Genomic DNA, 14,340 nt, shown 5'->3' on the forward strand with positions numbered 1-14,340 from the left:
TCTAGGTGCGTGACCCTGAGCACGATGCTTTCTTAAGTCTCTACCCTGTCTCTTGTAAGGTAGATGAGCCTATAAATCAGTGTTTACCATGGTCCTGGGACTTGGCATCTGCTGATGCATATTAGTCCCATTAATAATGAGAAGAACAATTATTAATCTAGCTACTTCTCATCACCTCCTCTGTTTGTGTCCTGGTTCCTGCCACCAAACGCAGCTTATCATAACAGTCTCCTAGCTGGTTTCTCTGCGTCCCCCTTTTGATCCTGTTCAAATACGTCAGATCATGTCACTGCTCCACTCAATACCCTCCAGTCATTCTCCACTTTGTCAGGTGCAGTTGGTCCTACTTGATCCCGCCTGCCTTTGACCTTGGGTACTACCACTTTCCCCCTTGCTCACTTTGCTCCAGCCACGCCAGCTTCCTGACTGTTCCTTGAACATGTCAGGCACACTCCTGTCTCGGAGCCTCTGCCCTTGCTGTTCCTCCACCTGGGACACTATCTGCATGTCTTGCTTGCTCGCCTCCTTTAGGTCTTTGCTGAAAATCACCTCCATGTGTCCTTCTGTGACCCCCCCATTTCAAATTGCAGCCCCACCCTATCAGAGTCAACCCTCTTTCCTGCTTTGTTTGTTTTCCATAGCACTTTTCATAAGCTGTCATACTAAGATATCTTCTTCTTACTATTTCTGTTTATTGTTTCTCTTTCTTTCCACTAGAATGTAAATTTTATGAGAGCAGGGATTTTAGTTTGGCTTGTTTATTCCTGCCTCCTCAGCTCCTAGGACACTGCCCAGCACACAGTAGATGCTGCAAAACATTTGTTGAAGGAATGAATGATTATTTTAAAGCAAGAGTCTGGACTCCAGCTGTAGGGGAATATGGACTCGAGGCTGGTGACCGAGGCAGGAACTCAGACCTAGGAAGCATGCCAGGAATCCAGTTATCCAAACTGGAACACAAGGATCTGGGAACCAGAGGGATGCCCAAGCATCAGAAGTGGGCATGAGATGAGAGCCTGGCCTGGATCCAGGCTGACCGAGAGTGAGGCTGGCGCTCTTTGGGTCAGGGCCGGTCCCAGGCCACATATCTTGGGGCCAGGTCACCCCATAAGTGGAGACAGAGGGGCTGAAAGGCGGGGGTCAGGCAAGGCCTTCAACCACTTAGAAAATGTCAATCAAAGTTATCCTAGCTTTCAACTTATTCCCAGATGTAGGTGTCTGTGGATACTCCATATTGGAACAGCTTACAAGGAAAGCACAAATGACTAAGGGAAAAAAAGTGAAAATGCTCATTGAGAAACCTGAACTGAGAAGTTGAGGAAGGGCCGATGCCAGAAGCTGATGGCTAGAGAACAGCTGTGATGTCAAGTGAACACCAGCTAAGAGAGATTACCTTGTCCTCTGGACCATTTTTGGTCTTGATCATGGAGATGCTCAGGTGAGCTCTGTCCACGCAAACCCTTTGGCTAAGTGAAGCTCAGGAGTGATGTGTGCAGAAGCCTAGAAAGAGGAGTTGGGACAGGGAGTACTTGGCCTGGGCTCCCCAGAGCTGTCCAAGGTACTCTCCAGGATTCAGCACAACCTCCCCTCTCTGTCCTCATGCTTCCTGATTAACTAGCCTGTGATTCAGAGCTGCCCCTACTTCACTCCAGAAGAGCAAGTCTGTGGACATCATCTGGTCCAACTCCTTTACCACATACCTGAGGGAACGGAAGTTCAGAACAGTTGAAAGTCAGGGCAGTGCCCCTCCCATAGCAAAGGTTGTCCCACCATCCTGGCTCCCAGTGCACTATGTACAGAGCTCCTGCTGGCTCTGGGTTCCTGTCCTACCCTGGTAGCTCTGTGTACTTGGACAAGCTGTGGAACCTCTCTGAGCCTCAGTGTATTCACCTGTAAATCGAGGATGATAAATACAGGACTTTGTTCACTGGGCTGTTGTGAGGATTACATTATAAGGCAGGTAGTAAATGCTCAGTGAGGGTTAAACTTCCAACCTTGTTGCAAGGTCGTGGATATGGCCCACAATGGTTGGCTCAAGCACAAGGATGTTTTCTCATTTGATGTCCTACTGTCTCCCCTGATTAATCACCCCTTGGGATTTTGTATTTTAATGACCCACAATTTCTATTCTTCAAATGTGGAGGGGCCAGGTCAGATCACAGGACTGCTTTGCCTAAGGTTAGCCAGTGCAGCCTGCGCGACCCGGCCAAGAGAGGGCCAAGTCAGGCGAAGCGGGGATCTGCTCTGAGTAGTGCTCCCACCCAGAGGGAAAATTCTAGGGCGGAGCCCTCTGGGAGTGGGGACACGGGGAGGTCAAATGCCTGGAGGGGGCGCAAGGTGAGGACCCTAGTCTCTTCCGAGGTTGGCAGAGGACGGCTTCTCAGTCTGGTGGGGAATTCGGAGGGCTCTCAGTCAAGGCCCTAAGCTCCGGACACCCTAGCACCAAGGGATGTTAGAGCGCCGGCGGCATCTTTGGCCGCCCCTTCGGGCTCGGTTAGGGCCTCCCTGGACACCCGCGCAGAATAGAAGAGCATAAGGCTGCAGGTGCCTCTAGGACGCCTCCGTGGCACGCTCGCAGCGCAGACCTTCCCAGCCAGATCTCCGAGCAGCAGTCCCAAACCACCGTGCAGGAAGCGCTTGGCGGAGCGGTGGCGGCCACTGCGTGTGCCAGCACGCAGTGCTCTGTCCCCCAACCCCTGTCCCCGGGCGCTCAGGTCCCCGAAGGTCCGCGGACAGCGGCAGCCCGCTCGGCGGAGGGCCGGGGGGCGCGTGTATGCGTCTGCTGGGAAGGCGGCCCTCCCCGCGGCCGCCCCTGCGCCAGCGCCTCCCCCTTCCCCGGCGCGCAGGGCCCGTGCGGGTCCCCGGAGGCGGCCCGAGCCGCCGCCGAGCAGCCTCGCCTTCGCCTCCCGCGTTTCCTGCCGCCCGCCCTCCCCCGGCCGGGCTTCAGGGGCTGCCGCGGAGCAGCTCCCGGCGGGAGAGCGGCTCAGAGCGCGCACGGGGGCGGGCGGAGGCGGCCTGGTTCGGGGTGGCAGCGCCGGAGAGAGGCGCGCGCGAAGACGCCGGCCCCCCTCTCCGCGTTTGCTCTCTCGCTCCCCGCCTCCCGCACTCCGCTCGCTCCCACCCCTTCCCGGCGTGATTGATCCGTCACGGGCGCCGCCGCCGCCGCCGCCGCCGCGGCCGTTCAGAGCCGAGCAGGAGCCCGAGCCGGAGCCGGGGCCGGGGCCGGCGCCATTGCGCGGGCGCCGCGGGGAGAGCTTGGCGCGGGGCGGCGGGCCGGGCCAGGCCATGCGGGCCGAGTGAGCCGGCGCCCGCAGCCCGCGGCGCGGCATGGCTTCCCCGCGGAGCTCCGGGCAGCCCGGGCCGCCGCCGCCGCCGCCGCCGCCGCCCGCGCGCCTGCTGCTGCTCCTGCTGCTGCCGCTGCTGCTGCCGCTGGCGCCCGGGGCCTGGGGCTGGGCGCGAGGTGCCCCCCGGCCGCCGCCCAGCAGCCCGCCGCTCTCCATCATGGGCCTCATGCCGCTCACCAAGGAGGTGGCCAAGGGCAGCATTGGGCGCGGCGTGCTCCCCGCCGTGGAACTGGCCATCGAGCAGATCCGCAACGAGTCGCTCCTGCGCCCCTACTTCCTCGACCTGCGGCTCTACGACACCGAGGTGAGTGTCCGGCCGCCCGCGCCGTCGGGGCTGTGGGGGGCGGCGGATGAAGGAGTGCCGAACCGAGGGAAGCTTCGACCCTTGGGCAGAGCCCTGATTGAGCCGCCTGTGCCTGCCGAGGGCTCCGCGGGCTGGTGCTCAGTGCTCACCCCGGGGTCCCTCCGGGCTTGGCTGGCACGGCTGGTAACAAGATTTGCTGAGCATCTCCCTCCTTTGGGATTGTATGTGTGTATGTGTGTTGGGGGTGGGGGACAGAAGACGGGTTTCCTTTGACCGGAGGAGTGTAGAAGGTGGGGACTGGACCCTCTAAAAGGGCCTGCAGTGGTTGCTCCTGCCCAGGTCCCGCTGGTGGGGCTCTGGACTGCCGGGTGGGAGGAACAGGCGCATTGACTGGAAACTGGGCCACCCGGGGCTAGAGAGGCCGTGGCCTGCTCGCGGGCCCCCAGGAGAGCCCGGCCGCGCTTTGAGGTCCGGAGAGCTCCGGGACCCGAGGGGCCAGAGCGCGCAGGAGGGCTGGGCGCGTAGTGCGCGCGGGCGGCTCGGAGCCCGCACCGCGCGGGCAGGTGTGGGGCCGCCGGCTCCAAACGGCTGCTGCCTGAATGTGCCCGGCGCTCTTTGCAGCCGGAGCGATTTTATGGGGAGACTCCCGCTCGGTTTAGTTGCTCAGAGAGTGCCCTGAGCAGGTCTCGCTGCGGACGCGCAGGGGTGTCCGGCAGCGCCGCTGCTGTCCGCCCTGCGGCTGCAGGCGCAGTTTCTCCCGGCGCAGACTTGAAGCACGGACTTGGAGCGCAGCAGCGGGCTGGCCCTCTCGGCCTCCTTCTCCGAAGAGAGCGGCAGAGCCTAGGGCTTCGCATCCCAAGCCCCCTCCCCACGCCCGCAGCGCGGGTTCTGGCTGAAGCTCCAGCGCGGACCCACACCGCCTGCACGGCTGCTGGAGGGGGTCTGGAGGAGCGATCGCCGGCCGCGCGAGGTCGGGTTTGCGAGTTTTTCCGGACTGAGGGAGCCCCTCCGCTCCGGCCGCCGCGTCTGAGACGCGGCCTGAAGGGGGCAGTGATTTCCTGTGCAGTGCGCTCTGTTGGCGCCTTCAGCACCGCGCCAAGCCGGGCCGGGCGCTGGGCTTGACCCCGGCTTCCCGGAGCTCCCCGGGAGCCTCTGCTCCAGCCCAGGTGCCTCTCCTCCCCCCCTTCGGAGAGGAGCTTTGAGCTGCCGCGCTGCCCGTGCAGTCTGAGCTCCGCTTCCTTCTCTGCCTGGTCCACCCCCCCCCCCTTTTTTGTCCCCTGAGAAAGAGCAGAAATCTGGATGGCATCTTTATTCCCCGCCTCCCCCCTTCACTGATGAACCAGCCCGCTCTGCGCTGTAAATAAAAGGTGAAGGAATGGTTGGCAGTTGGCGGCGGTGCGCGCAGCCTGCTGCAAGCGGAGAGCGTCCCTCTGCCCCGGGAGGATGCAAGCTGGGAGGCTGGGCAGAGCTAACCCGGGTGTGGAATTGTTTCTGAATAGCATTCTCGTCGCCCTCATCTTTGCCCGAACATTTCAAGTTTTCCGGGGGACTTGTCTGGCACGCTTAAATGCACAGCGCACCTCAGTTCTGACCTCGGCATGTCCTCTCAGCACTGTTTCCCTGTTGCCTCCATACATACTCTTTCAGAAGGGACAGGAGAGAACCAGTTCTTTGGAGACAGAAACATTTGTGGCTAGGGCAGCCCTGCTTGCATCATCACCAAATGTTGTCAGCTGCAGAGTGTTTTCATCATCAATTGATTCCCTTCAGAAAGCCTCCCTGAAAGAGATTTCACATTAGCTTGTTTGTGGCAGCGAAGGGATGGGTGCTTGGTTTCAGGGTGTGGGTTGAAGCTTTTACATTTATTTTTCGAGTGTATCTTGACTTTCTGAGCGAGAGGGCCCAAAGGCGAGCGGATGAGGTTCTTCAGTTGGTGGGAATCTGCAGGAAGCAGTGTGGGAAGGAAGGCGCAGTGTACTCTCAGCCTCACGCAAACAGAGAAGCGTCTCTGGCCCTGGAAGGGGCACAGAGCAAGGGCTTTGCAGTGGGTGGGACCTGGGTTCTAGTCAGATGCCAGTTATCTTCCCCTTGGGTGACCTTGAGTGGGGTCATTGGATCTATCTTCAGCTTTGATTCTCGCATCTGGAAAAGTGGGGCTGTTGCACATACTAGGTAGGGTGGTGGTGTGACGCTCTAGGGGGATAACGGGCCCAGGTGGAGAGTGCCATGAGCTGGCGGGCCCGGCAGCCAGGGCTCTGTCTGACATGCTGGAAGCACCAACGCAATGTTTCCTGCCTCCCTTCCTTCGTTTTCCTCTGGCGTGGTCCACAAGTAAGATGTTGCAGCTTTAGGTGTGATAAAATGGTCACAACTAAAGATCAAGACTGCTTATTTTGTTTTTCTCGCTTTTGAAATCTTGTGAAGGGTAAGTGAAGTTATCACCAGAAAAGAAGAATCCAGGCTTACAATCAAATACGTATGTTATCTCCTGCCATGAGGTGTCATCTTTGGGAGAACGTGCAGGTGATATAATACTTAATTTTTTCAAGTGGCCCATCTCCATAGGAGAGGTACTTTCTTGCTGAGCCGCAGTAAAGGAATGCTCCATGTGGGTAATTGCAGCAAGATCCATAGTGATCCGAAGGGTGGTTGGGGCCTGTGTTAGAGCGTCTGGGGCCTGTTTTATTCACATGGGCCGTCTTTGCAGATAGTGTGTATGCCCTGATCACTTCTTGGCTGTGTCACTTGTTGTCTGTAGACTTGAACAAAAGACGGATGTGGTGAATGGATTTTGGCTGGCTTTGCTGACATTTGCTGTCAGTCAATGGCCAGAGGCTGTGGGCAGCCAGGAGGGAACTTGGTCCAAGCAGTCTTCAGAGAGATGGAGATTTACCAAGTAATGGGTTAATCTGACCACTGGGAGAGCCTCTCTCAATAAAGGAGCCTCCTGCCTGAATTTCTTTAGGTGACCCTCTCACTGTAATTAGAATAACACTAGAATATTCAAAGCCCCACTCAGTGCCTTGTGTTCCTAAAAATGAAACATCTCAACAGAGCATCTGCTAGTTAGGACCTCTTTTCTCTGCTCTAGATAAAATCTTATCCCAAAGTAGAGTTGAATATATAAAAACACAAGTGAGACGACTGAATATACAAATAAAAGAGGCATCAGAAGACATATAGAAGCATGGAAGTTACTCTACCAAGAACCTGGGTTATTGCAATTTTGTGTATTACATTTTAGCTCTGAGCTTCCTGACAGTCAAGGTAAAAAGGTAAAAATGGTGGATTACATTACTTACATGTTTGGTTAAAAGATTATGAAGGACGACGTCTTTTTTAAAAAGTTTCACAGGAGATTCAGAATGTTCTTCACATGTTGTTTCTCATCCTTTGGTAGCCACATTAATAAAATTAGATAATAACCAAGGGATGAGGTAAGAAATAGTGTTGGCTTTTCTACTTTGATTAAAGTAGTGTTCATTTTAAATTTTTTTATTTTTTAAAGATTTTATTTATTTATTTGCCAGAGAGAGAGGGAGGGAGCACAAGCAGGGGGAACAGCAGGCAGAGGGAGAAGCAGGAGCCCAAAGCGGGGCTCGATCCCAGGACCCTGGGATCATGACCTGAGCTGAAGGCAGACACTTAACTGACTGAGCCACCCAGGTGTCCCTAAAGTAATGTTCATTTTAAGAAAAATGGAAAATTAGAAAGAAGCATGAAGAAAAATAATAATTGCTCATAATCCCCCAATACAAAGACAATTACACCAATAATTAGCATCATTCCCTTCTAGTTGCCAAGTTTTACTATTTTATGTACTTGAGATCTCACTCTATGTGCCCTTTTATATTTTGTTTCGTTAATTTAACATTATATTATGGGTACTTCCCCATGTGCTCAATTGCAAAGATGATTTTGAGTGGCTGTATACTATTCTATCCTATGGGTGCACCATAAATATTAAGTCATTCCCCTATTGGATTTATATGTTTTCCCACTTGTTACTAGTTTAAATTATTATGTGATAAACTTAGGGAAAGTTCAGGGAGCCAAAGGAGCACATTCTAGGTGTGCACCTCTCAGGAAATCTACCTTGATGCAGGGATCCAGCTTAGAAAATCCAGGGGAAGCCTGGTGATAGGTATGTCCTTTCCTTAAGCAGCTTTGCCAAATATCTGTTCTCTCATTCACTGTGCTTTAGAAAGGGCCCAGGCAACTGGTGGATGGAGGCTGAGCTTTTTAAGGACGTCTGAGTACAACTCAGCAGGCACTAATTGAGCACCTGCTGCAGTCACGGGTGCTGCAGAAGGGAATAAAACGCAGCCTTGGGTTCGAGGGAGGAACTGGTGCATAGGAGAGAACAGGCCAGCACATATTGGCCATTTTCAAGGTAAGGTAGAAAGGGATCGTGGTGATGACTGCACGGCTCTGTGAATATTCAAAAACTGTAGAATCAAAAGAAAGAATGTTATGATATATGAATATATTTTAATACAGCTATTCTTAGAAATAAAAAGATAGAAAATGAGCCCTTTTCGGATCAGACTACCTCTTCTTTGTGGTTCTAGCCCCACTGCCCAGCGTGGTACCTGGCCCTTAGGTGGTGTATTGCTTTGGATTCCTTGCAAGTGATAGAAATCCCACTTTAACTGGTTCATGTGACTGAAAAATCCTGGAGTGGGCTGTCTTCAGGCATGGCTGAATCCAGGGACTGAAATGCTGTCTTAAAAAAATGTCTCTCTCTTGGCTCTGATTTCCTCTGTTTGGCTTTCCTCTCAGGCAGGCTCTACCCATGTGGCGGCACAGATGGCCCTTACCAGCTGCAAATTTACACACTCCCAGTTTAGAAACTCCAGTAAGAAGAGTGTTTCTTTCCCAAATATTTCAGCAAAAGTCCCAAACTCAGCTCTTGTTGGCTTGAATCCGGTCATGTGTCCATCCCTGAGCCAATCACATGGCACTGATGGTCTGGGACATCAGCCCGCCTTTCATGGAGGGAGAGGGCAGGGAAGTCAGCCCTGCCCAACCACGTGAGTAGGGAGTGAAGAAGAGGTGATTCCTCGAAGGACATCAGAGGCTGTTAAAGGTGTGGACGGCAGGGGCGTCTGATCACAGATATCCACAAAGACAGGCACTTGGGAAATGCTACGTTCAAGAAAGAGACCAGGGATGCCAAGGGCATTGAGAGAAAGGGAAGATCATATCTAGGTCAAGAGAGGCTTCCTGGAGGAGAGGAAATCAAGATGGGCCTGAAAGGGCCAATGTAATTTTGACAGAAAAGCAGGAACTCAGGGAAATGGAGGTTGGATCCCAGGCAGGAGCTCCAGGATCAAAGGATGGAGGGAGACAAAGTGTGAGGTGTGTTTGGGGAGCACTGAATTATTACATTTTCCCCCAAGTGCAGGGCTTATGGAGGGACAGGGAGCCTGGTGGTGGGTGTGGAAGGCCTCGAATCACGTGTCGAGAAGGTTGGACTTTATTCTGGAACTACGAGGAGCCATGTATAGGTGGCGGTTTTGAACGTGGTCGTGCTGTGATCAGGGCCGGTGGGAGTGCAGAGCCTAGATGGTAGACAGATGAGCCGGGAGACTGAGAAGCCAGGAAGCTGCTCCAGCAGTGGAAGGGCAAGATGCCGAAGCTTGAACAGAGGTGGAGAGGTGGTGTGGGAGGATGTGGAGGAGAACGGGCAGTGCTGAGACCTGCTGGAGCAGGAAGGACAACAGAGAGGAACCGTTGGGGGGCTGGGGGGGGGAATGGATCTGGCAGGCAAGAGTCACTGAGTCCAGGAGCTGCATTGTAGGGGCACGAGGAGAGAGCGGCCCAGTAGGGGTGAGGCTAGGCACAGTATGGCAGACTCGCTCTCCAGATCCCTCAGCTCCCCGAGTTCCCAGTACCTGTAGGATGAGCTCCTCAATATGTCAGGAACCCTGGGTTTGTATCCCTGTTGGGTACCACTTACCTGCTTGGTGACCCAGGGCAAGGCACTTTACCTCCCTTTCGTCATCTATAAAATGGGGCTAACAAACCACCCTGGCAATCAAATCAGTGCTTGGTGCACTGTGAGTGCCCAGTGAATATTCGCCGCTGTATTGTCACTGTTGTCATTATTCCTGTACCATATGGGGACAATTATGCGGACCTCACAGGGCTGTAAGAAGGAATAAATATCTTGCATGTGGAACCTCACATGATGTAAATGTAAGGCAGAGTTATCTGTAATCCTGTGTGCCAACGCTGTGCTGCTGGGAGGGGTGCTGGAGGAGGGGGATGCGAGTAGCCCATCTTCCCCTCTGCCGTGTGTCCTAGCATACACTGGGCTTGAGCTCCGTGAAGGCAGGCCATCAGTGAGCGTCTGCTCAACTGCACTGTGAGAGCATAAATTCCAATCTCCTTTCTGAATTAGCATCCCACTGAATGAAGTTTGTCCAGATCACCTCTCCAGGGGCTTCACCCCCACCCCCATCACCGGGGGCTCAGGTGACCCCATCTATCAGGATTAAGTTGACTGTCAGGCTGTGGCTGCCTCCTGCCTATTCCCACCAACACCAACCCAGTGCTTCCCCCGTGTGAGGGCAGTGCCCTTGGCCATGCCAGCCCCTGACCAGTTCCCCAGACCTAGCCAGCCACCCACGGGGGCTGTGGATGGAACTAACATGCTAGGGCCTGTTTAGCACTTGGTATTGGGCTAAAAGTTCAACTTGTTAACTTTATTTTTAATGGGGGCTTCTTCCTGTGTTTGGCCGACCCTCCCATGGGCACAGAGTAACATTGGCTTCTTCACGTGGAGATCTGTGGTCTCAGCAGGGACATGAGCAAGCTGGAGGGGTAAGAGCCGTGAAAACAGAGGTGCTGAACAGATCCATGTGTAGGATACATGTCTTTTGTCAGTCAGGGTGAACTAGGTCCTGCTGCTTGAACAAACAAATCCTGAAATCTCTATTGCCTACATAATAAAATTTCTCTGTCGCTGAGCCAAAGTCCAGAGTGTGTCAGAAGTGCTCCCGAGGGGCTCTCCTCCAAGTGGGAACACAAGGATCCAGGCAGGTTTGGGGTGGGACTCTCCCAGTTTGTGACTTCAAGAAAATGGGGGTAGGGAAGGCACACTGGGTTTTTAACCATCTTTCCTTGGAAGTGACACATGCATTATTTCTACTCATATACCATTGACTGGAAATAGTCACGGGTCACGCCAGCTTCAACGGAGGGTGGGAAATGTTGAGGAGCAGGTGGGTGCCATGCAGTCTTGTCATTCTGGGTCCTTCAGGAAGTAGATGCCAGGATGCATTTAGAAGTACAGGAGCTCTTGGCGGGGATGCCCGTGAAAGATACAAGAGGAGGTGGGGAGACGCTCAGCCCATTACGCTGGGCTGATAGCTGTGAATGGAGGGGAAAGAGGGATGGGTAGGGAGAGGCTCAGCAAGTCTGGGCCAGTCAGTGGCCTGCTCTGGGGCAAAATCTGCCCATAGAGAGGTCCCGTATCAGATTGGAAGAGCCAGGCTCTAGAATCCCTGCCCAACTCAGTCCCCGACCGCAGGCTGCCTGGGAGATTGTGTCCTTAGCGGAATTAAATATGGCGACAGAGTTGAAGCTGCGGTGAAGGCCATCAGCTGACCGCCCTCCTCCTGTAGGTTCTGCCTGCAGAGGAGATCGACCGGCCCACTTACACAGCTGCTGCAGACACTGCTTCTGCCTCAGTGCCCTAGTGTGACACACTCTCACTGATAGAACTTTCTGCCAGGCCCCGTTCTAGGCTCTGTGACACAGAAGTGGATGGGACATGAAACCTGCCCTTGAGGAGCTCACGGCTGAACAGGTGGTCAGAACAGACAGAAACTGTTGCACGTATTGCGAGCCAGCCGTGGTAAGGGTCAGAGGAGGATGCTGGGGAAGGCGACCTCCTTCTGGAGGCACCCACTTGGCCATTCCCTATGTTCGACTGTGAATGTAAGTGGCTCCTTGTCGCTAACTTTTTTGGTTATTTTGATTGTAGGAAGGTCAGAAAATTAAATGGTGTATTTCACCCAATGAACATCTGTTTTCATCTGCTCCTTTATTTTATTCTTACTCTCTATGCTTATGTAACGATGTGCAGTGAGGCTGGTGAGACGCCTTCCTCTCTGTATCTTTCTAGGAACAAGCAGGTGTACTATGCTGGAACTGTGGGGGTGTGAGCCCCACATGGGGTTGGTGATCTGGGTTCTGGTGCTAGGTTAGTTGTTAAGACCATGGGGAAGTTGTTGCTTCTCTCTGTGAATTACAGCATGGCTTGAGGATCTCCGCTCCATTGTAAGCACTGTGAGAGCAGGTGCTGAGTGTCTCTGGCTCCCTTGTAGTCCCCTCTAGGCGCTATCTCAGGGCCAGGCACAGAGCAGGAGCTCAGTAAGTGTTTATTGAACAAACAAATACATCTAAAAGCTTGGAACCCAGCTCTCTGGCTCTAAGAGGATTAATGGGCATAGTTTTAACAAATTGAGGAGATACTCTGTATGCCAAGCCATGTGGGGTGAGCTTCCTGCTTGCTCTTTATTTGTTCATTTGGGTTGTTGTTATTTGGTACTTTCGGGGTCCCTTTAGTTGTGGAGTACAAAGGGAAAAGATTACTTGTTGGCTGTTCCAGTAGAAGATTAAGTGTAGGGGTGCCTGGGTGGCTCAGTCGTTAAACGTCTGCCTTCGGCTTAGGTCATGGTCCCAGGGTCCTGGGATCGAGCCTCACATCGGGCTCCCTGCTCGGTCAGAAGCCTGCTTCTCCCTCTCCCACTCCCCCTGCTTGTGTTCCCTCTCTCGCTGTGTCTCTCTCTGTCAAATAAATAAATAAAATCTTAAAAAAAAAAAAAAAAAGGAAGATTATGTACAAAGCTGATGTCATTCTCCTCTCCCCCTGACAAACATATCCGGCATCGTCCAAGGTACATGAAAACCTAGGAAATAAATACTTTCCAGCATCTGACAACTGTTATGGTTTTAGATGGGTTTATTGGAACAGTCCTCTAAACCAGCAGTTGGTGGGTATAGGAATCAGGTTGTGATATCCCATTCCCACCTCCAGGGAAGGTGAGAGTCAATGGAGGCTGGACTGGGCTCTGGTCCTAGTAGAAATTGCAGGAATGGAGCCAAGTCATCAGCCTTGGCGAGCCAGGTGGTCTGGTGACAGGTCTGGGGATAGTGAATGAAGAGGTCCCCTGGGATCCTCTGAATAGCAAGACTTATTCCACGCTCTCTGCTCCTGGGCTGGAAGCTTCTGCTCTTTATCCTTCCGTGGTCAAGACTGACTCAGGAACTGGGTAAACTCAGCCTAGAGGTAGCCATCTCCCTGATCTGGTTTTAGTCTGGACCCCAAATCAGATAACCAAGTTTATTAGAAATATGTGCAAAATAAGAGTAAATCAGTTATGCACTGAGCTTGAGGGTCTGAGAATTCTTGCTCAAGTAAAGGGCATGAACCTTGTGAGACCTTTTGGGGCTGATTGGGGAGTGCTCTTGCAGTTTTCTACTTTTCTGGTCTTTTTGAACAGTCTATGTTGCTGAAAGGATGAAGTGTCATTGTCATCTAGAAAATTAGTGGTAGATCCAAAGTGCTGAGTAAATGGATTCATTTGTCTTCATCAGTGTCCACGTTCCACAGCTGCTGGCTAAAGCAGACCCCTCTCCTGCCACTTGGCTAGGACATCATCAGTCACCATTCAGATAAAATCTAGCCAAAGGAAGACTTTGTGGAGTGATGCGTTATTGCCCTCTCATGGCGCAGGGTCAGGAGGTGGCAGAAAGAAAATGATATTTTCACACTCTGCTTATGATCCGCTTGACTTTGTTCAGAGGGAACTGATTTTGAAAGCAACAGCCTTCCTTATAATAATCACTATATTATCCAAATCACTTTGTTTCCAGAACTGCCCATTCACTGAAGCTTTTCTGAGAATGCCCAGAATTGTTTCAGGGATTTAACTGGCAGGCAGGGACCTGGAAGCCCAGCCCAGGGCATTCGATCAGAGCCCATGCTATGGCTCCCAGCGAGGCTGGCTCAGACCACCTTGACTTTGACAGGAGAGTTGGCTTGCCTGTCACTCCACACAGTGTCTTCTGGGGGCCCGACTGACCCCTCTGAGCTCCTTGCTGGACTCCAGTTCTAGAAACACTGGAAAACCCTTGGAGAGCGTCTAATCTTGTTATAAAAGGAGGAAAGGGGAATGGAAGCATTTAGTTGCAAGCATGCAGGTGAAGAAGAGAGTACAGCGGCAGCAAGAACTCGCCTGCATCCTGGGCTCAGCACGCGTTAGTCCCTGCATCGGGCACTTTGCAGGTTCGCCGACGTGATCCTCTCCACAGCCTGGTGGGCTAGGGGCCATCATTGCCCTCAGGTTGCAGGTGAGGCTTGGCGGCCTCACGTGACATGACAGCCAACCCGGCGGTGAGCTGCCATTTCAATGTGGACAGTCTGACTTTGATGCCCGTGCGTAAGCACCAAGGGAGCGGCATCCTCGTGTAGTTTCCTACCTTCCTCCTAGAGAGGCAAGTGGCCTGTGTTGTAGTGGCTGACGCTTTTCTTATTTTATTTTGTGAACTTCACCCAACCCCTTGTCTCTCCCTCTAACTCAGCCCCGGCCTCTCCCACTTCCCTGCCCACCCACTCAGTCACACACAGCCACGCTGTGCTCTCTCCTCACTTTGAGCACGTCTGTCTACACACCTGGA

General features: G+C 53.2%; 1 protein-coding gene across 1 annotated transcript in view; it reads left to right on the forward strand.

Moving 5' to 3' along the window:
* The first annotated feature begins 3,327 nt into the window (after positions 1 to 3,327).
* The window catches only part of GABBR2 (gamma-aminobutyric acid type B receptor subunit 2), a 343,152-nt gene continuing 332,139 nt past the window's right edge, over positions 3,328 to 14,340 (forward strand). The window contains exon 1 of the mRNA XM_027616869.2: positions 3,328 to 3,648. Within this exon, the coding sequence (XP_027472670.1) occupies positions 3,328 to 3,648 (321 nt within the window). The remainder of the gene's footprint in view (positions 3,649 to 14,340) is intronic.

The sequence above is a fragment of the Zalophus californianus genome, chromosome 13 (assembly GCF_009762305.2).
Source record: "Zalophus californianus isolate mZalCal1 chromosome 13, mZalCal1.pri.v2, whole genome shotgun sequence".
Classification (NCBI taxonomy): domain Eukaryota; kingdom Metazoa; phylum Chordata; class Mammalia; order Carnivora; family Otariidae; genus Zalophus; species Zalophus californianus.